The 21164-nt window shown below is 62.1% G+C and overlaps 1 protein-coding gene across 3 annotated transcripts in view; it reads left to right on the top strand.

Moving 5' to 3' along the window:
* The window catches only part of ULK1 (unc-51 like autophagy activating kinase 1), a 24465-nt gene extending 3301 nt beyond the window's left edge, over positions 1-21164 (top strand). For 2 of the 3 annotated variants that reach the window (XM_044776090.2, XM_070515822.1), the window contains 25 exons: positions 6168-6200; positions 6540-6576; positions 7470-7643; positions 7728-7801; positions 8131-8232; positions 9292-9350; positions 9441-9523; positions 10023-10073; positions 10405-10493; positions 11304-11457; positions 12293-12353; positions 12553-12642; positions 13170-13295; positions 14293-14441; positions 14568-14654; positions 15071-15339; positions 16025-16218; positions 16572-16681; positions 16767-16910; positions 17072-17259; positions 17487-17659; positions 17744-17862; positions 18236-18393; positions 19224-19359; positions 19437-21164. In XM_044776090.2, coding sequence (XP_044632025.1) covers positions 6168-6200; positions 6540-6576; positions 7470-7643; positions 7728-7801; positions 8131-8232; positions 9292-9350; positions 9441-9523; positions 10023-10073; positions 10405-10493; positions 11304-11457; positions 12293-12353; positions 12553-12642; positions 13170-13295; positions 14293-14441; positions 14568-14654; positions 15071-15339; positions 16025-16218; positions 16572-16681; positions 16767-16910; positions 17072-17259; positions 17487-17659; positions 17744-17862; positions 18236-18393; positions 19224-19359; positions 19437-19492 — 2916 coding nt within the window. In that variant the 3' untranslated portion in view covers positions 19493-21164. The remainder of the gene's footprint in view (positions 1-6167; positions 6201-6539; positions 6577-7469; positions 7644-7727; positions 7802-8130; positions 8233-9291; positions 9351-9440; positions 9524-10022; positions 10074-10404; positions 10494-11303; positions 11458-12292; positions 12354-12552; positions 12643-13169; positions 13296-14292; positions 14442-14567; positions 14655-15070; positions 15340-16024; positions 16219-16571; positions 16682-16766; positions 16911-17071; positions 17260-17486; positions 17660-17743; positions 17863-18235; positions 18394-19223; positions 19360-19436) is intronic. The other variant, XM_070515821.1, reaches the window with a different exon arrangement.

Raw genomic sequence — 21164 nt, 5'->3', positions numbered from 1 at the left:
GCCTCTTGGTGCCTGAGTGTTACCTGTGAAGTGGGAGATGATAACAGTGCACCTATGTATATTGTAGGGTCGTTGTGATGACACCTTGAGTCGACAGATGTTAAGTGCTTAGATCTGTGCTTGCTACGTACTAAGTGCTATATAAATGTTATTGATCTGTAGGAACTCTTTATATGTTAAGGGAAGCACTCTCTTGATAGGTTGCCAGTCCTCTCCCTCAGGTTATTTCTTGTCTGTTGAGGTGGTTTTGTTTTGGGGCTCTACAGAATAGGGACATTTGTCAGGTCGATATGGGTGCCTAGGAGATGGGCCCCTTGGATTGTGCTCTGTTGTGAGGCCCCCAGACCCATGGGAAGGCAGCAGCCCCTGGCCTTCCATCGAGTGGTAGAGGAGTGGGCCCTTAGTCTCACGCCAGTGTGCTGTTTGGTGTCTGGGTGTGTTCCTGCCCAGGGACAGTAGCCACTGCAGGAATCGATATAGACTGTGCAGCCAGGACCAGCCCTGCCCAGTGTGCCCTGAGGAGGGCTGATGGTCACCGGCCTTGCCGACAGTAACCTCCCCTCGCCCCCCAGGCCAGCACGCCATCCAGCTGGTTCACACAGCTGGATGTGACTCACTCACCCTGGGCGGGCAGACAGCCAGCTCCTTGTGAGTTCCAGTTTGGGACCTCAGTCAAGGGGAGGCTCTTTCAGGACAACGTTCCAGAGTCCTGGCTCTTGGCAGTGGGCTCTGTGAGCCCAGGCAGGTGAGCCCAAGATGCTCCCCTCCCTGAGAGGGCCTGGGCTGCCAGGCTAGGCCAGAGTGGGGGTGGGATTCGGGCAGCATGGGGGCCCTTTGGTACCAGGTTCCAAGACAAGGGCCTGGCAGTTCTGGAAATTGCCTGCCAAGTTGCGTTATTGTTTTATCTATTTTTTTAACTTAAATCTTGAAACATTTACATACCAGACAGTGCAAAACGCAGATTACCAAGTGCTCGGTACAGGAGGCACCTGTGTGGCTCTTATGCGGGTGAGGAGTAGAGCTCGGTTAGCCCCTGAAGCCTGCTCCTTGCATTTCTCTGCCCCAGAGGGACCCTGGGTCCTGCTGTCTGTGAGGACTTCCTCCTGGCTGGTGCTCCTGCACCTGGGCCCTGGATGCCTACAGCCTGTCCTGGCGTGCCCTCGGCCTCACACCAGGGGTGCTGTGTCTCTGCTTGCTCTGTGGCATCCCGTCCTGGGCCGCGCTGGGACGGTGCCCCAGGACAGAGCTGCCGTGGGCATTGTGTGTGTCAGATCTGCAGTGTCTCTGGGCTGCCCACCAACTAGGGCTGGGTGAGTCTCCGGGAGAAATGTGTAGATTTTGTGTTTTCCGAGGGGTTGCACCAGCTCATGCTCCCCCCTCTCCCCTGAAAGTGTCCCCTGCTTTTCCTGGAGCAGGCCAGGCTGCAGCCCCCAGGATGCTGCCAGCACACAATGGCCAGCTGAGGAGGCTCCCCAGGAAGGAGGGTGGGGCCAGGCATCCCTTCCCTTCTGGGAGCTGTCCAGGAGAGCCCAGCCTGGGGGCGGGGAGTGACTCTGCTCCTGTGGGCGGCTTGTCCTGGCCTCAGCTGTGGCTTTTGCCACCCTCTGGAGCCAAGACAGCCGGCTCCCGAAGAGTTAACTAGGTCAGTGCTGCCCGCTGCCGCTCCCCCCTCCGCCCCAGGCCGACCCAGGCGGAAACCGGGATCCTATTAGGCAAAGCACCTTAGCACCTTGGGGTGGGGCGGCCTCCTACGTGCCTGGACACCCGTGCAAGGCTGCCCAGGACACCTGGCCCTGATGCCCGGGCAGCCCTGTCCGCACGGCCTGTGGGCATGCCACCAAGAGATGGCTCTGTTTCTTTGTCCCTTTAAAGGCTTTGCCTTGTCGTCTGCCTTAAGTGCACAGGTTGGGTTCACCACCCACTTCCCTGGGGGCTGCACAGTGGAGTGGTCAGGACTCTGGGTCTCAGCCCAGCTCTCCTCTTCCCTGGCCGGCTCCGTGACTGGAGCAGAATTGCAGCACCTCGCTGTGCCCCATTTTCTCCCCTTAAATAGGCTATGAGATCTGTCGGATCTACCCAGTCCTAGAGTAGCGGGTTGACTGTGGATGAAGGCGAGCCCGTGTGTTCATTGCAGGACGTGGGGTCTGGTGGGCCCATGCCTAGGCCCACCTAATACGTTTGTATTTACGTATTAGTAATATAACAGACTCGAGGCTGGCCTGGTGGTGTAGTGGTTAAGTTCGTGTGCTCCGCTTTGGTGACCCAGGGTTTGTGGGTTTGGATCCTGGGTGCAGAGCTACACAGTGCTCACTAAGCCATGCTGTGGCAGCATCCCACATACAAGATAGGGGAAGAGTGGCACAGATATTAGCTCATAGCCAATCTTCCTCAGCAAAAAAAAAAAGTGTGTATATATATGTGTGTGTGTATATGTATGTGACAGACTGCCGAGAACCTGCTACCTGAGGACGGCAATATAGCCAGTAGCTCCTGTCCGCCTTCCCCAGGAGGTGAGCCCTCTCTGGGGTGGTGTGATCATTAGGAGCCCCAGACCAGTCTTGGTCCTTTCAAGTGTCTAGATTGAGTCTAGACTGACCCTCAAGGAGGTGGCTTGGTCGCTAGAGCCTGCTTACTAGGTCCTCACTCACTGCCCAGGGGAGCTTGTGAAAACCAAATTTAGCCCATGTGGGGGCTGGCAGAGGTGGAACCTGAGGCCTGTTTAGGTTATGGGTGGGTGGTAGGCTGGGCAGGGGCAGGTCAGCTGTGGCCACCGAGGCCGTGCTGACCTCTCCTTGCCCCCTGGGGGGGGCCCAGAGAGCCAGCTTCCCCAGAGCGGGGTCAGAGACACCCAGCAGTAACTGCATACCCCAGATGGATGGGGCGGCCAGGCCCTGGGGAGGGAGGGAGTTGTGCATGCATCTTCTTAGAGAAGTATCCTGCCCAGGGCCTGGGCGTGCGCTGCTGGCCATGTGGTTGGGCCCATCTTCTCGTCCCGGCCAGGGCTCGGGGTGATGCTGCTGGGCTCTCCTGGGACCTGGCTTGGCCTTGGCATGGGTCCGGGGGAGGCTGAGGATACACTCGAGCCGGCCTCTGCTTCCAAGCCCTAGCCACCTGTGTTGACCTCGTCCGGCAGTGGCCTGGGTTCCTGCCTGCTGGAGTCAGCACATGAAGGGTGGCCCGCTCCAAGTGCCTCCATGGCCAAGCTCATAGGCAGGGAGCCAGACCCCAGGCTGAAGGGGCTGTCGAAGCTGTCCTCTGTTCCAGGGTGGTGGCCCCGAGTCTGCGTGTGCCTGTGAGGGCCTGCTGGGGATGAGGCTGACCTCGGGTACAGGGCAGGAACGCTGCAGTCTCTGACCCCCCTGGGTGAGGGACAGAGATCAGAGGGAGGAGAGGAGCCGAGACCCCCACAGCCCTGTGCATCCAAGAGCCTCCCCCCCCCCTCTCCCCCGTGATGTGCCAGGAGGGCTTCAGGGGAGTCTTAGGGAAGGGGTCCTCTGGGGAAGTGACGACAACGAGCTGTGACCTCCTGCCAGCAGGGAGGGGCAAGGGCCTGGGGCTGTCAGGGAGCTGGGCTGGGAGTGCTAGGGCCAGTGAGCCGGCAGGCAGGGCTGAGTGGGGTCTGGGGGTGCCCAGAGGTGGCCCATGGGGTCTTGGGCAGGAGGGTGCCTGGCATTGCATTTGGAAGCTCACCTGTGGCTGGAGTGTTGGCGGGGGTGGGGGTTCTTGGGCACAAAGGAGACTCTTTTGTCACTTCTGCCACAGTGACCTCCTTTCTGGGGGAGGGTGTCATGGGTTCCGGGGGCGCCCCTGCCTTTGTGGGGAGAAGTGGCTGGCAGGGCAGTGGTCGTACCTCCCAGCCCATAGCCTGCACAGCCGCGCATGGTGTCGTGACCCACTGGGGACACTCAGCAGGGATGCCTGCTGCGTCTGTCCTTGTCACGTTGTCCTGCCTGTCCTGGCTCTATGGGTGAGTTTGGGGCTTTCCTGGGGAGCAGGGTGCCGACTGTCGGGAGGACAGGCTAGAGCTGGCATCTCCTGGGGCTAAGTCCTGGCTCTCCCCATCCGGCTGTGTGGCCTAGGCCAGGGGGCTCAGCCCTTTTGGTCTCGAGACAAGAGTGCTCATGGGGGGCCCCCTGCCCTTTCAACCTCACTGGTGAGGAGTAAATTTGGGAGTACACTCAGCATGTCACTGGAGGTGGCCACGGTCAGGGTGATAGCAGGCGAGGGAGCAGGTGGCCTGGGTGTCACGGGGAGTGGGTGTTGCGATCTCCTGGGCTATTTCTGGGTCCTTACCTCTTGCACCCGCCCTGCCCTCGCTGCTTGAGAGCCTCCGCCTGCCTCCGCCCTCGTCGTCTCCCTCCGTCCTAGGCTCTGTCTCCCTCTGGCCCCCAGCCATCCAGTGGCCCCCGTGTGACTGGGGATTCTCGGGTCCCTGCCCTGGGTTATCTCTCCCCCACAGCTGGCCTGGAAGGCTGGGCCAGGGCCTGCTGGGCACCTTGGAAGGCTTCTGCGTCCCTGCTGGGACACGCCTGAATGACGAGAGTGTCGGGCCTGGGAGCACAGGGTGGAGGCATGCTGGAGCAGGCCTGCCTGTCCCATGCCTAGCCAGGCCCAAGGGGTTTCCATGTCGGCCTTGCACCCTGAGAGAGTGCTCTACTCAGCTCGCTCCCTGAGGCATGCCCGCTTGGACACAGAACCTCTCTGTTTGTGAAACTCTGGGAGCATGGAGGGCTTCTCTTGTTTTTGGCTGCTGACATTTAAACATGGAGTGTCACCCATCTACTTCGTGTCCCCATTCCTTTGTCCACTGCATGTGGGTCTGAGCAGGGGTCCTTTGTCCTGTCAGGGCTGTTCTGGGGCATCCCTGGGACCTGAACTGGGGGGAAGGTGGTAGCCCGCTCCTGGGGGTCTGGTCTCTGTTTCTGGACCTCAGGTCCCTTCCCCTGAAGACCACCTAGAAATATCTTTCCTGCAGCCATCTCTCCCTTTCCCCGCCCCCAGGCAGCTTTGAGAGCTCTGGGGCCAGCTTCCAGACTTGCCCCCTGTACTGTGGGGGTTGGACATCGGAGCTGCCCATGGATGAGGGCCTTTTGCATTGTGCCATGGGTGCTGGGGCCCAGGGAGGGGCGTCCTCCCTGTTCCCAAGGCCCCATGGTGTGCTCCTGCTGAAGGAGTTTGGGGGTCCATGCTCTTGGCTGGCAGAGCCCCCCTCAGTTAGGGAAGACCCTGCCTGGGGAAGAGTCGGGGGCCTGGTGGTGGGAGGCAGAGAGGTCAGGAGTCCGCCTGCCTGCCTGGTTGGCTTGGCTTCTTGGGCCCCTGTGGACTCAATGGTGACCTGGGGCTCTCAGTGGCACCCTGCTGCAGGAGGAGCCCCGGTGGCACCTCGCCTTGAGGGTGCTGACTGCTAGGGGCGGAGGGTCTGTGCACTGGCCTCGGCACCAGGCTCCTCCTCAGTTTCATGAGGGTGGACAGAGCTGAGGATGCCAGTGCACCCCGAAGCCATGGGTGGCTGAGGACTGAGCCGGAAGCTGGCCTGGAGCTGCGGGCTGGCAGTGGGCTGGCAGCACTGACCTAGAATTTTGTTGATGTCTTTGATTCTGGGGCCAGGAGCTGAGCAGTTTCTGCAGCATGAGGGTCAAGGCCCTTACACCCTGGCCGTGTCCCTTCTTGGGGACGTGGGTGTTCCCCCCCGCCCCGCCGTGGGTACACTGGGCCAGGACTCACCCCTCAGAGAATGGTAAGCTGAGCTCCTGGGAGGCAGTGTCCACACCTGACTCTTGACACCCTTTTGAGACCTCAGCCTCTTTCCCCAGACTGGGCTAATGGAGTGTTCTGAATGGTTGCTTCTCCTGTCACTCAAACCCACCTGCAAATAGCCTCAAAAACAAAACAGCAAAGCGCACTGGGCTCTCAGACGTCCTCATCTCCTGACCACTAACCGACAGTCTGAGTCCTGACACACAAGGCCCTGGGGCCCTCCAGGCCAGCTGGTGTCCACGCTCTTTGGCCTCTCCTGCTTGTAGCGCAGGTGGAGTGTGGCGGGCACGTGGGGGTGCTGAGTGCTCAAGTCGCTCTGGGGCACAGATGGGCCTCCCAGAGGGCTGCTGGAGTCGGGGCAGGGTGCCCTCCCCTCCACCTCTCACTAGTGCCTCTTCTGTGTCCTGCAGGAAATGGCCAATTCCGTTTACCTGGTCATGGAGGTGAGTCCCTGTAGGCCTGTCTGTGAGGAAAGGGAGGCCAGTCCCTCTGGCTTTTGGGCCTCTTTCACCTGGGGGTTAGAAGTTGTCCACATGTCCGTGGGCTTTGGGTCTTGGCACCAGGAGCTCTGGTGGCCACAGCAGGTGCCCGAGGGGTGACAAGCGCCCCCACTGACCTCTTCAAGCACAGATTGCAGGGGACTCCTGCCCCAGGGAGGAAACAGGGCACCTGAGTGCCCGGGCAGGGAGCAGATGTCTTGGCATAGGGTGGTGGGAAGACCTGGGCAGGGTTGGAGGGTCTGCCCCAGCTGCTGACCAAGATGTCTCCCTGGTGTTTTGCAGTACTGCAACGGCGGGGACCTGGCTGACTACCTGCACAGTGAGTGGATGTCCTGGGACTGGGCTGGCCGCACACCCTGCCCCAGCCTGCGAGCGGGCCCTGAGTGAATGAGCCTGCACAGCCCTGATGGCGACCATGGGTCCTCCTGTCCCATCAGGAAGCAGAGCCCCATCAGGGACAGCCTTGCAGGGTGGACTCGGCCTGGAAGGGCCCCTCTTGAGTGGGGCCCCAGGCGGTCTGCCGGGATGTGGTGCCTGCCCTCCATGTGGCCCCTCAGACCTGCAGGGTCCCTGAGGCATCTGGCTGGCTGTTCTGCAAGATGCCGCTCATCCTGAGCACCCTGGGCCCCCGGTGAGGCCTGGCTCACTGCAGAGGGGCGGGCCTCCTTAGGGCCCTGCCCCAGGTGGAGGGTGGCCTCTTCTGTGTTCACTGCTTGTCGTCAGTTTGCTCAGCCCCTCATTCATTGAGGGCCAGGCACAGCGTGGGGGGGCGTTGTTCCTCACAGAGCTGCTGGCTGTGGTGCTTTCTGTGAGTGCTGGGGGAGGAAGCTCCCGGAAGTAATCATGAACTCAGGAAGGAGCAGGCATGTTTCGCAGCAGCACAGAGTGGCCGTGGGGAGGTGATACTGAGAGCAGGTCGGAGTTGGGCGGCATGGGGGGAAGAAGGTTCCAGACAGAGCCAGCAGCAGATGGGCTGTGGGGACAGGAGCATGTGTTTGCAGTGTGAGTGATGGGGGCCTGGAGACCTCAGGTGCCAGGCAGGAGAGTAGAGTTTCATGGCAGTTTTCCAGGGTGTAGCATAAGAGTGGCACTGGGCAGGAGGCCTCTCCCCCAGGGTCCACGTCATCCATCATCCTTGTCCTGTTGGGCTCACAGCCCCTTGTCCAGGGTGCCTGGGTGAGCTGCACCCCCCTGAGCCCTGTCTCCCCACAGCCATGCGGACGCTGAGCGAGGACACTATCCGGCTCTTCCTGCAGCAGATCGCCGGCGCCATGCGGCTGCTGCACAGCAAAGGCATCATCCACCGTGACCTAAAGCCCCAGAACATCCTGCTGTCCAACCCCAGCGGACGCCGCACCAACCCCAACAACATCCGCGTCAAGATCGGTGAGGCCAGGCCGGTAGGGCCAGGGAGGGGCCGGGGAGGCTGGGGCTGCGGCGCCCTCCTCACGTGTCTCTCCTCACCCGCAGCCGACTTCGGCTTTGCCCGGTACCTCCAGAGCAACATGATGGCGGCCACGCTCTGCGGCTCCCCCATGTATATGGTAGGTGGGCCGGCCCCAGCCCCTGCTGCCCGTCTCCAGAGCTGAGTCCCATCCTGTGGCCTTACCTTGGGTGGTAGCCAGTGTGGCTGTACTGTTGTTTCCCACCAGATCTGTGAATTGGGTGATACCTGGCTGGTGTCTGTCCTAATTGGCTGGTGCCTGGCTGGTGTCTGTCCCGATTGGCTGGTGCCTGGCTGGTGCCTGTCCTGATTGGCTGGCGCCTGGCTGGTGTCTGTCCCGATTGGCTGGCGCCTGGGTGGTGCCAGACTTTGGTCATTGCACGCTCAGTGTCCATTCTTGCACTGAGCTGCGTTTCTAATATGCCACAGGCCCCTGAAGTCATCATGTCCCAGCACTATGACGGGAAAGCAGATCTGTGGAGCATCGGCACCATCGTGTACCAGTGTCTGACCGGGAAGGCGCCCTTCCAGGTGAGCGGGCCTCAGGTCAGAGGCAGGCTGTGCTGGGCCTGGGGTGACCAGCCAGATCACACCCTCCACCTGACACTCAGCTTTGGGTCCCAGGACGGCCCCCAGCCATTAGAATCCTGCAGCCTCTCTCACTAGAGTGAGGTGGCCTCCAGCTCCCTGCTGTGCAGTCCTTTCAGGGCCATGGCCGGAGCCCCCACTGGCCCCGGGTGCATCTCTGTGTGTCTGTGTGTACATCTGAACCAAGTTTCATGGCCTCCCTCCCACCCATTCCACTGCTGGTGTGACCCATTAAATTGGTGTTAGGACACCAAGCTCTAAGGCGTGCCCCACATTTGGAAAGCAGTGGCCCACTGCAGTGGGACCCCGGAGGGCCTGGTGCTCCGAGCCCACGCAGCAGGTCTTTGCACGCTGTCGTGACCTCATGGCCCAACTTGGCAGCCCTCATCTGTCATCTGCTTGCCGCACAGCCCTCTCTGACTGCCCAGTGACCCAGGCTGGCCCCCCTTGCTCCCTCCCCCCCTTCCCCCCTGCCATTTTTTCCCTGCTTGAGCACATGGAGGGCTGCCCTTGCTGACGTGTCAGCCTCAGGGAGGCAGGGTGCCGTCTTGGTCTCAGCTGTACCCCAGTGCCTGGCACACAACAGTGCTCAGTGAGTGAATAAGTGAATGAACACACATGTGCTGGGTGTTCCCCACTGGGGGCCAACCCACTGGGAGGGGCGAGCTGATTCTGGGGCCCTTTTCAGGGTGAGGTGCCCAGGCTGCTCTTTAATTTCAAGAAGGAAACAAACAATCACACCAGACACTTGGATGCACCCACACCAGGCTGCCCTGGGTGGGAGGGAGGCCCAGCTGCCCTGCTTCCAGCCCCCTGGCTGCCCTTGCACAGTCCCCACGGCTCCCCAGCCCACACCGGAGGATCAGGGAAGCCTGTCCGTGGAAGCGTGTCGGGGCCCGCAAGTCTGGGCCAGCAGTCCTGGGCGAGGGAATGCACGGGACAAGGCTCTGAAAGGAGCAATGGCTGAGTGCAGCCGGGCACTCACAAATCGTCCCCCACCAGGCCAGCAGCCCCCAAGATCTGCGCCTCTTCTATGAGAAGAACAAGACGCTGGTCCCCATGTAAGTGCCCCTCCCCCAGCCTAGGCCCCTCCTCCCGGCAGACCCCCCAGCCAGGCTGCCCTGTCAACGCCATCTTTTGGCCTCACCCAGCATCCCTCGGGAGACCTCAGCCCCACTGAGACAGCTGCTCCTGGCTCTGCTGCAGCGAAACCACAAAGACCGCATGGACTTCGGTGAGTGCCCAGTCTGGGTGGCTGCCCCCAAAAGGCGTGGGGGACAGGACCCCCAGAAGCCCCTCTCCGCTCATCCGGTCCTGTAGGGCTCACCGATTTGGGGCAGGGGCCCTTCTAGCTGCGTCCCTGGTGGCCCACATCCTGCTTGCTCCCAGCTCCCAAGGGCCACTCTGGAGGTGGCAGGGTGGGTTTCCCCAGTGCCCACAGCTTTTTTCCCAGCAGCATAGGCTGTAAACCCCCAGTTTTGCAATGGGAAGCACTGCTGGGAAACCACCGTCGGGCAGGATGGGTGGGGCCTGGCCCCGGCCAGATGGGGTCAGATGTGTGGAGGAGCCACCAGCTGGGGTCTGTCTCCCTCCATGCCTGGCGTGGTGCTGGCTGGGATGGTTGCCAAAGCCACTGGAGCTCGGGCCCCAGGGAAAAGCTGGGGGGCCTCCTTTACCCAGGAAACACTTGGAGTCACAGCTCTGCAAGGCATCACTCACCCTCCTTCTTGCAGATGAGTTTTTCCATCACCCTTTTCTTGATGCCAGTGCCACTGTGAAGAAGTGTGAGTTCCCTGAGGGTCCTGAGGCCACCCAGAAGGTTGGGGTTACTGGCTCCTCAGCCCTCCTCGAGCCTAGGGCGGCCTTGGGCCATAGCCCCTGGGGTCGACTCTAGAGCTGTGCTGACCAGGTGCAGCAGGTGGGGGTGGGGCTGGGGCCCCCACAGGTCAGGAGCAGGGGTGTGGGGTGGTGAACTGCCCTGCCCTCCCCATCCCTGGCTTCTCTGTTTTGAGGGGCCCAGGCCAGCAGCTATGTGCAGCGTGGGGTGGGGTGCCGTGGGATGGGGTCTACAGGGACAGAGAGCGAGCGTCCACGCTGACCCCTACCCTCTACCAGCTCCACCTGTGCCTGTGCCCTCGTACCCCAGCTCGGGGTCTGGCAGTAGCTCCAGCAGCAGCTCCACCTCCCACCTGGCCTCCCCTCCGGTGAGTCACCTGCTGGGGGCTGGGCCCTGGGCTTCCCTCCCCTCGGGTTCAGAGCTGCATGGACCTCAGTCAGGGCGCTGTCATTATTTTTGTTGTGTCGTCTGATTGGGTCAAGACCCAGATGGACAAGTCCTGCTTGTGGCATGTTGAAGCGTTAGAAGTAGGTGAAGGCCCCTGTTAGCCTCTCCTTGTCCTCCAGGCCAACCTGACATCCATCAGTCCCCGTCCTTCAGAGCCATGTGCACGCTACACGCACATGTGTGGAGATGTACAGACCTAGGTGGACATGTGTCCCCGTGCAGCCCAGCACAGGGTTGGGACGGGGTCTCCATGGTGTCCAAGAGGTGGGGTGTTGGGGCTCAGAGCTAGAACCCCCATCCCTCTGTCTGTCTGTCCTGCCAGGCCGGGGCTGGGCTGGTGGTGAAGACACCTCTTGCTTACGTCTGAAGGCAGGTGTTCTGGACACCCATGTGCTGAGTGCAGAGCAGGGCTGGCCAACAGGCAGCTTGCCCCCTGCACATGCCCCCGAAGCACTCCCCCCTTCGGGCCTTTGCAGGACCGATAGAGAAGGGAGCCTCCCCAGGAGCTCCAGGAGCTGAGTGCTTCCCCCTGCCCTGGGCAGCGGGCTGTCTTCGTCCAGTGACTGTCCCATGGGGTCCCGGCTCCACTTGGCATGTGGCATCTCAGAAGATAAAGGAAGGGAGTGGCCCATGGGGAGAGTGACGTGCAGACCCCCGTTCTCAGCACCCGTGGCCCTGTTTCACCCAGGCCCTGGGGCCTAGTCTCAGTGGTCTCTCCTCTGACTCCCAGTCCCTGGGGGAGATGCAGCAGCAGCTACAGAAGACGCTGACCTCCCCAGCCGACGCCGCCGGCTTCCTGCAGGGCTCCCGGGACTCGGGCGCCAGCAGCAAGGACTCCTCCTGCGACACTGATGACTTCGTCATGGTCCCGGCCCAGTTTCCAGGTCAGGGGGCTGCCATGTGCACATGTGCATGTGGTTGCAGACTTGTGTCCACCCATGGGCCTTCAGAGTGGGCTTCTGGGAGCTTCACACCAGGTCAGCTTGGCCACAGTCCAAGCCTAGTCCTCGCAGTGGTCAGCGGGTGGTCTGTGGGCCAGGTCATGCCTTCCACACCCCTGGCCCTGCAACCACCCTCTCCCAGCACCTTGTCTCGTCTTTGTTTGCGTATTGAAAGCACCCCGTCCAGAGCACCTGCTCCAAGTGATGGAGCTGCCACCCACTCCGTGTTTGCTGAGCGAAGGTGCTCAGACCTCTGGGGTGGGTATGGCTTTCCCAAGCCCTGTCTGGGTCCTCATTCTGCTCATGACCCTGGACTCTATCACTTCCTTTCGCTGTTGCTGGCCTCCCCAAGACCCCTGGGCCTGGGCTGCGTTGGAGCGGGCCCTGGTGTACACTAGGAATTGCGGTGACTCATGCTGAGCCTGTTGGCTGGGCTCCAGGGGGATAGGACAGCCCCTATCCTGCCTCTGGCAGCACCAGGAAGGCACCAGGAAGATAGGGCCCTGGGAGAGGAGGTGGACAGGGCAGATGTGGGACCCAGGGGCCCTGGAGGAGGGGTCGGTCCCAGATGGGGAGCTGTGGAGCCTGGCTTGGAGTAGGTTAAAGGCTGCTGAGGGGGATCCCAGGGTCTCCGTTGAGAGCCCTGAGGTCCAGCGAGGCAAAAGGAATTCTCAGTACAAGTGATTGAAGTGGAGACACGAGAGCTCTGGTCCCTGGCGCTCAAGGGTCCCACACTGCCCAAGCGCTGGGCTGAGCCTCAGCCGTCTCCCATCTGCAGGTGACCTGGTGGCCGAGGCGGCTGGTGCCAAGCCCCTACCAGACAGCTTGATGTGCAGTGGGTAAGGCCTGCCCTGGGCCCTCACCTTTGGGGAGACAGCACTGGCTCTTGCAGGCTATTCTTTTGCCCCGCCTGGGTTAGACGACTGGGAAGGGCCAGGTCTGCTGTGCCCAGTGCAGGACGGTGTCCTTGGGAGGGCCAGGTTCTGCACACATTTGGCCTGAAGGTGCAGCCCTGCCTATCCACTCTGTCCTCGCCAGGAGTTCGCTAGTGGCCTCGGCTGGCCTGGGGAGCCATGGCCGGACCCCGTCTCCCTCCCCGCCCTGCAGCAGCTCCCCCAGCCCCTCAGGGTAAGCAGGGGCCCAGGGCCAGGGAGGGGCTGTGAGTGGCCCGGAGCCAGAGTTAGGTCTTTCCTCGGTGTCATGGTACCCCCAGCCCTGAGTCAGGCCCTGCTTTCGTTCAGGCCTGGCTGGACACCGAGTCCTTGCAGATGGTCCAGCAGAAGGGACTGGGGTCGAGGGGACGTAGACCCCGGGGTGGGGGGCTGCAGGAACTGCCAGGGCCCAGCGCTGCCACCACCCTTGAGCCTGCAGGGCCAGGTGGACACAGGCTTCTGGAGCTGGTCCTGCCTCCCTGTCTTCTATCTGACCTCCTACTGGGTGTCCCACTGGCTGGTCCCAACCAGAAGTCACCTGGGGCAGAGAGTGGATGGGATGGGGTGCGCACAGTCCCCAGTGCCTGAATGGCAGCAGCGCTGGGTGTGTGCAGAGATGAGGAAGCAGGTTCCCCAGGGTGGCCTCTGCCCCAGGATGTTTGGGCCTGGGGTTGAGCCCAGCACCCCATATCCAGTGACCCCCAACCTCTCTACCCCCCGCAGCCGGGCCGGCCCGTTCTCCAGCAGCAGGTGTGGTGCATCTGTCCCAATCCCAGTCCCCACTCAGGTACAGAACTACCAGCGCATTGAACAGAACCTGCAGTCGCCCACCCAGTGCCAGGCCCAACGGTGAGTGCAGGGCCCCCCGTACCAGACCCCACGGCGAGTGCAGGGTCCCCAGTACTAGACCACACAGCGAGTGCAGGGTCCCCAGTACCAGACCCAACCGTGAGTGCAGAGCCCCCTGTACCAGACCACACAGCGAATGCAGGGTCCCCGGGACCAGACCCCACAGTGAGAGCAGGGCCCCCTGTACCAGGCCCAACGGTGAGTGCAGGGCCCCCCAGTGCCAGACTGCACAGCGAGTGCAGGGTCCCCCAGTGCCAGACCCCATAGCAAGTACAGGGTCCCCCAGTGCTAGGCCCCATGGTGAGTGCAGGGCCACCGTGTGCCAGGCCCTAGAGCGAGTGCAGGGTCCCCCAGTGCCAGGCCCCATGGCGAGTGCAGGGCCACCGTGTGCCAGGCCCTAGAGCGAGTGCAGGGTCCCCCAGTGCCAGGCCCTACGGCGAGTGCAGGGTACCCCGGTGCCAGATCCCACGGTGAGTGCAGGGTCCCCCAGTGGCCAGGCATGTCCTAGAGGACTGTAGAGAGAACCCTACTAGAACCCCCTTGGAGAGGGCAGGGTCGTGCACGCACAGTTGTGTAGGCTGTGCAATGCTTAGCTCTCAGCGCCACCACTCAACGCCAGGGTTCTAGGTTTATTACAACAGTGTTGTGGTAGACGTCACAACACTTGAGTTTACAAAACCAATATCGATTTTGGCAAATTTTAACAGATGGAAGTAAACAGTCCGAGGAGAGAGTGTCTTTCCTGTAATTCACAGAAGGTCCTGTGGGCTGGTGGTGGTCCTGGCAGGGACCTCAGGCCTGAAGGTGCCCCTGGGGAGATGCTGGGGCTCCACCTCCTAGTTGCTGTTCCAGGCAGGAGAGTGAGGGGTCCGACTCTCCTCAGGGCTCCCTAGTGAGGCCCATTATTTGAACTGAGGGGCTGTGCCATCTGGCATGGCCATGGCCCTCGCTGGGCATGGCTGGGGGCCTCACCTCCTCACGTCTGCCCCCGTCCCAGGTCTTCCGCCATCCGCAGGTCGGGCAGCACCAGCCCCCTGGGCTTTGCACGGGCCAGTCCGTCGCCCCCATCCCACGCCGAACACGGAGCTGCCCTGGCCAGGAAGCTGTCCCTGGGTGGGGGCCGGCCCTACACGCCGTCTCCACAAGGTGAGCCCTCGGGCCCCTGACGGACGCAGCCTCTGGACTGGACTGGGCATCTCCACAGCTGGGCTGGGGCAGGGGGAGGGTGCGCCCGTCCCGGCATTGACTTGGGCAACTCTTCTTTCCCGCAAGTTGGAACTATCCCTGAGCGGCCGGGCTGGAGCAGGGCGCCCTCCCCACAAGGAGCAGAGATGCGGGGTGGCAGGTCCCCTCGTCCAGGTGGGTGCCTGGCCTGGGTGTGAGGGTGGAGCTGGGGAGCGTGGAGGATCTGGGCTGACCTCCGTGCTGGGGGCAGCGGCCATTTTCCTGTTCTTACAGTGGTCACTTCTCACAAGTTAAAGGATGGTAGGAGATCTGTGAGAGCATCCGTTTTAACACACCTTGAGCCGAGGTTATTGAGGCCGACTGTGGGATTCTGATGCTCCCTCCTGTCCATGCTGTGTGATCTTTGGCAGGGTTCTCAGCTCCTCTGTGCCTGTCTGCTCCAATGCACAGTGGAGCATGTGGGTGCCTGTGAGGGTAGAGGGAATAACAAGTGGACATGACAGCCTCCCTACACACCTGTGGCCGGTGGTGCAGGCTGGGCCAAGCTGCCCATGGCCGGCACTGACCAGGCCCGTCCTGTACTGTTGTAGGCTCCTCCGTGCCCGAGCATTCTCCGCACACTGCTGGGCTGGGCTGCCGCTTGCACAGTGCCCCCAACCTGTCTGACCTGCACGTTGTCCGCCCCAAGCTGCCCAAGCCCCCCACGGACCCGCTGGGGGCGGTGTTCGGCCACCCTCAGGCCAGCCCCCCCCAGCCGTCCCATGGGCTGCCGTCCTGCCGGCCCCTGCGTGGCTCACCCAAGCTGCCTGACTTCCTGCAGCGGAACCCCCTGCCACCCATCCTGGGCTCTCCCACCAAGGTAACAGTCCCAGTCTCCACGTGGGTGCACGCTTGGACCAGAGAGGGTGGCTCTGTCCTGAGGATCCCCTCCCACCCACCTGCTCGGCCGTAGGACATGGTGGCCGGGAAATGCAGAGGCTGGCGGATCGCTCTAGCATGGCTCTGCCCGCCCTCAGTGCCCAGACCTTTTGCGCTGGCTGGCAGCTGGCTCCATGAGTCTCCTGTGTGTGTGTGTGGGGTGGCCACATTCCTGTGCAGAGACTGTCCCCCAAAGCCGGAGCATCTGTCCTCTAGCCCCTAACAGAGGACGTGTTCTGACTGGCCTAGTGGTCCACAGCCCCAGAAAACCCGGGCTGCCACCGAAATTACTTAGTTCAGCCCCTTGACTCAGTTTTCCTGTCTGGGAGATGGGGCCAGAACCTGTAGCTGCCTGGGGGTGTTGCTGTGAGGATGTCGAAGCACATACGTGTGCTGTGTGCTTGTATAACGTACATATGCGTGCAGCACTTTCCTCCAGCACAGAGCAGAGTTGGCCACGCACAGGTCTCACACTTGCTGTGAAGACCCAGGTCGTGAAAGTTTGGGGCTTTGCAGTGTGGGGCCCTGCAGATGCAGCCGGGCGGTGCCGACCTTGTCGGGTTGTTGGTGTTGGGAGGGGCACACTGGTGGGGCAGCCTTCTCAGCACCCCACTTGCCTTTCCTAGGCCATGCCCACCTTCGATTTCCCCAAGACCCCCAGCTCCCAGAACTTGCTGACCCTCCTGGCCCGGCAGGGTGTGGTCATGACGCCGCCTCGGAACCGGACACTGCCCGACCTCTCAGAGGCCGGGCCCTTCCAAGGGCAGCATCTGGGCCCTGGCCTGCGGCCCTCTGACGACACCAAGGGCCCCTTCGGCAGGTGAGTGGGTGGGACTCCCCCTGACGCTGCCTGCCATACGCCCCTGGGTGGGAGGAGAGACTGGGCCTCTGAGCCTTTGCTCCCTCTGAGCCTCAGCTTCTGTGTCTGCTTAGCGGGTGACAGTACCTGGTCCAGGGTTGGCGGGACGAGGAAGTGGCCAGCACGGGTGAGGCGCTCTGTGTGCCTGGTGTGGGTCACAGTGGGTGGGCCAGGCTGGGCTCCTGACCAGGCTGTGAGGCCCCAGGCCCTGGCTGTGGGCAGCCCTGGGCAGTGGGAGGTTGCGCCCAGCTGGATGGCCCTGGTACCCCAGCCTCTGGATCACGGTTGGCTCACTGCTGCCCCTGGCCCTGCAGGTCACTCAGCACCGGCCGCCTCACTGATCTGCTCCTCAAAGCTGCGTTTGGGACGCAGGCCCCTGACTCGGGCAGCACGGACAGCCTGCAGGAGAAGCCCATGGAGATTGGTACGTGAAGGGCGTGCCTGGGTGGGGGACACCCGGGCCCTGGTGGAAAGGCCCCTGAGCCCCTCCTCCCTCCTCCCCCCCCCAGCACCCTCTGCTGGCCTTGGAGGGAACCTGCACCCTGGAGCCCGCGCTGGGGGTGCCAGCAGCCCGGCGCCAGTGGTGTTTACCGTGGGGTCACCCCCCAGCGGGAGCACACCACCCCAGGGCCCCCGTGCCAGGATGTTCTCAGGTGAGAGGCAGCGCGGGCCCTCGCGGGTGGCAGCGGGTAAGTGGCACATGTGGCCCGTCAGTAACCGTGAGATAGTGCTGCCATCCCACACGGGAGGTGGGAACACGTCCTGGATCTGGGGACAGTGGAGGGGCCCTCACTCACTGGCCCACTCCCTGCAGTGGGCTCCTCAAGCTCCCTCAGCTCTGCCGGCTCTTCCTCTGCCCGCCACCTGGCTCCCGGGGCCTGCAGCGAGGCCGTCCCTGAGGTTCCTGGCCATTGCTGCACCTTTGCCGACCCTGTTGCTGCTAACCTGGAGGGGGCTGTGACCTTCGAGGCCCCCGACCTCCCCGAGGAGACCCTCATGGAGGTGAGGGCTGGGGCTGGGGGCAGGCAGGGGGCCTGGCGGCATCGCTGTCCCCTGGCTGGAGCATGCATGCCTCCGGGCACAGCCAGCCCTAGACTGCGGAGGTGTGGGCTCTGCAGGGAGGGCTGGGCAGAGGTCTCTCTGGTCTGGGGGCCCCCCCTCCCCCTGCCCCATCCACCTCTGATCAATGCCTGCGGCCAAGGCTCCTCAGTGGCCCTGGTTCCCCCCAGCAAGAGCACACGGAGATCCTGCACAGCCTGCGCTTCACGCTCGTCTTTGTCCAGCACGTCCTGGAGATCGCCGCCCTGAAGGGCAGTGCCAGCGAGGCGGCTGGGGGGCCCGAGTACCAGCTGCAGGAGAGCGTTGTGGCCGACCAGATCAGCATGCTGAGCCGCGAGTGGGGGTGGGTGCGCCTGGCGGGGCCCAGATGGGGAAGTGGCCTGGGGTGCAGGCCTCCAAGCCGCCTGACTCATCTGCCGCCCTCCAGCTTTGCAGAACAGCTGGTACTCTACCTGAAGGTGGCTGAGTTGCTCTCCTCAGGCCTGCAGACTGCCATTGACCAGATCCGGGCTGGCAAGCTCTGCCTGTCGTCCACCGTGAAGCAGGGTCAGTGGACTTAGCTTGCACCTCCAGGAGCCTTGGTAGCAGGAGATGGTGAACTCAGAAGAGAAATTCAGGGTGGGACAAGTGGCCAGGGGAGGGAGACAGTGAGGCCTTTCTGAAGTGGTCACTTGGAGCAGCCCCAGCCCAGGTGGGAGAGTGGGGGATCCTGTGGGCCAGCAGGTGCAAAGGCCCTGCAGCAGGGCCTTGGTGCGTCTTGGGGGATGGGAAGGACCAGTGTGTGCGGCTGGAGCAGAGCACAAAGGAGATGGGGTTAGATGGTGGCCGCAGGGATGTGCTGAGGGCCTTTTGCCTGCTGGTCTTCTCCGTCCCCCTGCTGGGGGTGCCTGAGCTGATGAAGGCCACACGCCCCCTGCAGTGGTGCGGAAGCTGAATGAGCTGTACAAGGCGAGCGTGGTGTCCTGCCAAGGCCTGAGCCTGCGGCTGCAGCGCTTTTTCCTGGACAAGCAGCGGCTCCTGGACCGCATCCAGAGCGTCACTGCCGAGAAACTCATCTTCAGCCACGCGGTGCAGATGGTACGACGGGCGGGAGCACAGGCCGAGGGGCAGGCAGGGAGAGTGATGGATGAAGCTTGGCTGATTTGGGGACGTCACTCCTGGGGTGAAAAGTTACATCACATTGCCCCCCCGACAACAGATGACAGACAGGCCACTCCTGGGCCCCAGCCTGGTGCTGGCAGCTCACAGTGTTTTGGCTCCATGGCCCAGGTGGCATCCTTGGCCACACCCCTCCCTGAGACTCAGTTCCAACTTAAAATGAGAAGCCTGGTTTTTCAAGCCTCTTAGCTGGTGGGGTGGCCTGCAGAGGAGATGGACATGGGCAGCCCAGCTTGCAGGCACTGGGGACTCCGAGAGGCCCCGGGCCTGCTCGGTGCTCTGCTTCCATTGTTTTGGGGTTCTTCTGTCCAAAAACAGCTGCACCTGAGGCACTGCCTGTTTTTGAGAAAGTTGTTTTGTGTAGTAAAAATGCACAGTCTGAACAAGTGTTGGAGACAAGTCTACTTGCGCGCCCCTGAGCTCTCCTCCCCTGCCCTTCCTCAGGGATGATGACTGGTGAGTTACGCCAGCACTGATAGCGATGCCACAGACAAGGGGCTGCTCTGCCAGGCGGCCCTGACCGTCTTGGGTTGGCCAGTTGTCTGATCTGTAACCCCTTGGCTGCCCAAGGCCACACGACCATCTGTGTAGACCCCCACATGACATGGGCCATCTGCACTCATGCGGCACCATCACCTGTGTCCCCCAGTGTGAGGGCTGTGCGCGGATATTCGGGGCTGTCACCCCAGGGCCTCCCCGTTCCAGGCGGCGGGGGCAGCCAGTCCCAGCCTCTGCCCTTGCCTGAGCAGGTACAGTCGGCCGCCCTGGATGAGATGTTCCACCGTCGGGAGGACTGCGTCCAGCGCTACCACAAGGCCTTGCTGCTCATGGAGGGGCTACAGCACATCCTCACGGATCAGGCGGATGTGGAGAACATTGCCAAGTGTGAGTGCCCAGTGGGCCACCGTGGGCGAGGAGGGGTGTGGCGGGCAGCCCACTCACGGTGCCTTCTCTCTCTGCAGGCAAGCTGTGTATCGAGCGGAGACTCTCAGCCCTGCTGACCGGCATCTGTGCCTGACCTCCTGGAGGCCGGCCTGCCATCCCAAGGGGCTGGACCCTCTCTGCCGATGCCACGAGGTGGGGCGTGGCATGCTGGCCGGGCTTGAGGGGACAATCATGTGGCCTTGGCACTGCTTGATGGTGCCCAGGAGAAGACTGAGGCTCCCCGCCCAGGGTCTCGAGCCGGGCCTCAAGCTGTGTCTCCATTGCCCGGGCTCCACAGCAGTGGGCTGACTTCAGGGCACTGGAGGGCCAGCACAGAACTCCACCCAGGCCAGTCCCTTGGCCTTGCTGATGGGCAGAGCTCCCAGCCGGCAGTCAAAACTTCTCTCCCTCGGCTGCCTTGATGGCAAGTGGGGGTGCTTGGGCATCCCCCCACCCTGCTGAGGACAAGCAGAGGCCCTGAGACAGTGATGCCCGGTCAAGCCAAAGCTGCCAGATCTGCCCAGGGGCTCCCCCCAGGAAAAGGTGTGGCGTCCTGGCTCCCCCCTCTCCTTCCCCAAGACCACCCACCCAGCTTTGTGAATCACCCAGCACTTTATGCAGGCGGACTTGAACCAGGGCTTTCAGCCCAGTCCTGGTTGTTGCACTACGAGGCACGTGTACATATCCATATCCACGTATATATATAAATAGTCCTGTGAGCGTGTGCGAGCGTGTGTGTGCGTGTGTGCTGTGCCTGCTGCCCGGGACTGTCTCGGGAGACACAGCTGTCTTATTTAAATGTTCTTTTAGGGACGGACAGTATGAAGCACCAGGCTTTCTAAACTCAGAAGCAGATGTTGCAGCCTTTCACACTTTACTCCTAAAATGTGTCTTATTTTTTGCAGCCCCTTTTTTGTTAGAGATGAGAACTCAAAGGTGTGTAGGCCGTTTTGTTTTGGAAAGGTCGGGCCTCAGCACTGCCCTGGCTGCTAAGGCAGGAGCGGGTGGCATCGGGCACGTGTGCATCTGGGGGTGGCCAGCTGTCCCGCCTTCTAGCCCTGTGAGGCAGCCCTGCCCCTGCTGTGCCCTCCCCGCCTGCGAATGGCGGGCAGGTGAGCGGGAGTGTTTTGTGCAAAAACCTCCCCCATCCAGCTTTCACAGTAGGTTTGATGTCAGTGTGCACCCCCAGGTCCTGGCCGCCATTGAGGGGGTCAGTGGGGAGGCCCGCCTTCCAGGCTCGGGGACCTTCCCGGTCTGCCCAGCTCTGCCTAGCCCCCTCACGTGGATCCCCAAGAGTGTGGAGGAAGGCCGTGCGAGTCCAGGCGCCCATGGCGGGAGTGCACGGTCTTAAGACCACAGACGCCAAGGTCTCCCTGCGTGTCTCTGCAATACTTGAAATGTCGCCACTGTGCTTGGACTTAGGAAAGCCCTGTGACGTGTGTCTTTTCTCATCACGCGGTGACTTTACTTTTTCCTTGCTGCACAGAACATGCTCGTATTTATTGCTTTATCGTCGGCTGGAGTCCAGGGTGCTGGAGGCTGCAGCCTCAAAAGAGGCCTCGCACAGCTTCCTGTCCTTGTTCTCTGGTGGCCGCGTGTGCCCAGGTCAGTCTGGGGCCCCAGCCTCGGGCACCACCAGCTGGTCCCATTCTCTACAAGGCAGCACTCAGGCCTTGGTCTGCTTGAAAAGGAATTTTGTGTGATTTTTCCCCACTTGCATTAAATTGTGTAATAGCAATTTAAGGAAATAAACCTTTGGAATTGTT

Source organism: Equus asinus, chromosome 8 (assembly GCF_041296235.1).
Source record: "Equus asinus isolate D_3611 breed Donkey chromosome 8, EquAss-T2T_v2, whole genome shotgun sequence".
NCBI lineage: Eukaryota > Metazoa > Chordata > Mammalia > Perissodactyla > Equidae > Equus > Equus asinus.
Note: the sequence above shows the minus strand (reverse complement) of the source record. Positions and strands in the feature narration are given on the sequence as shown.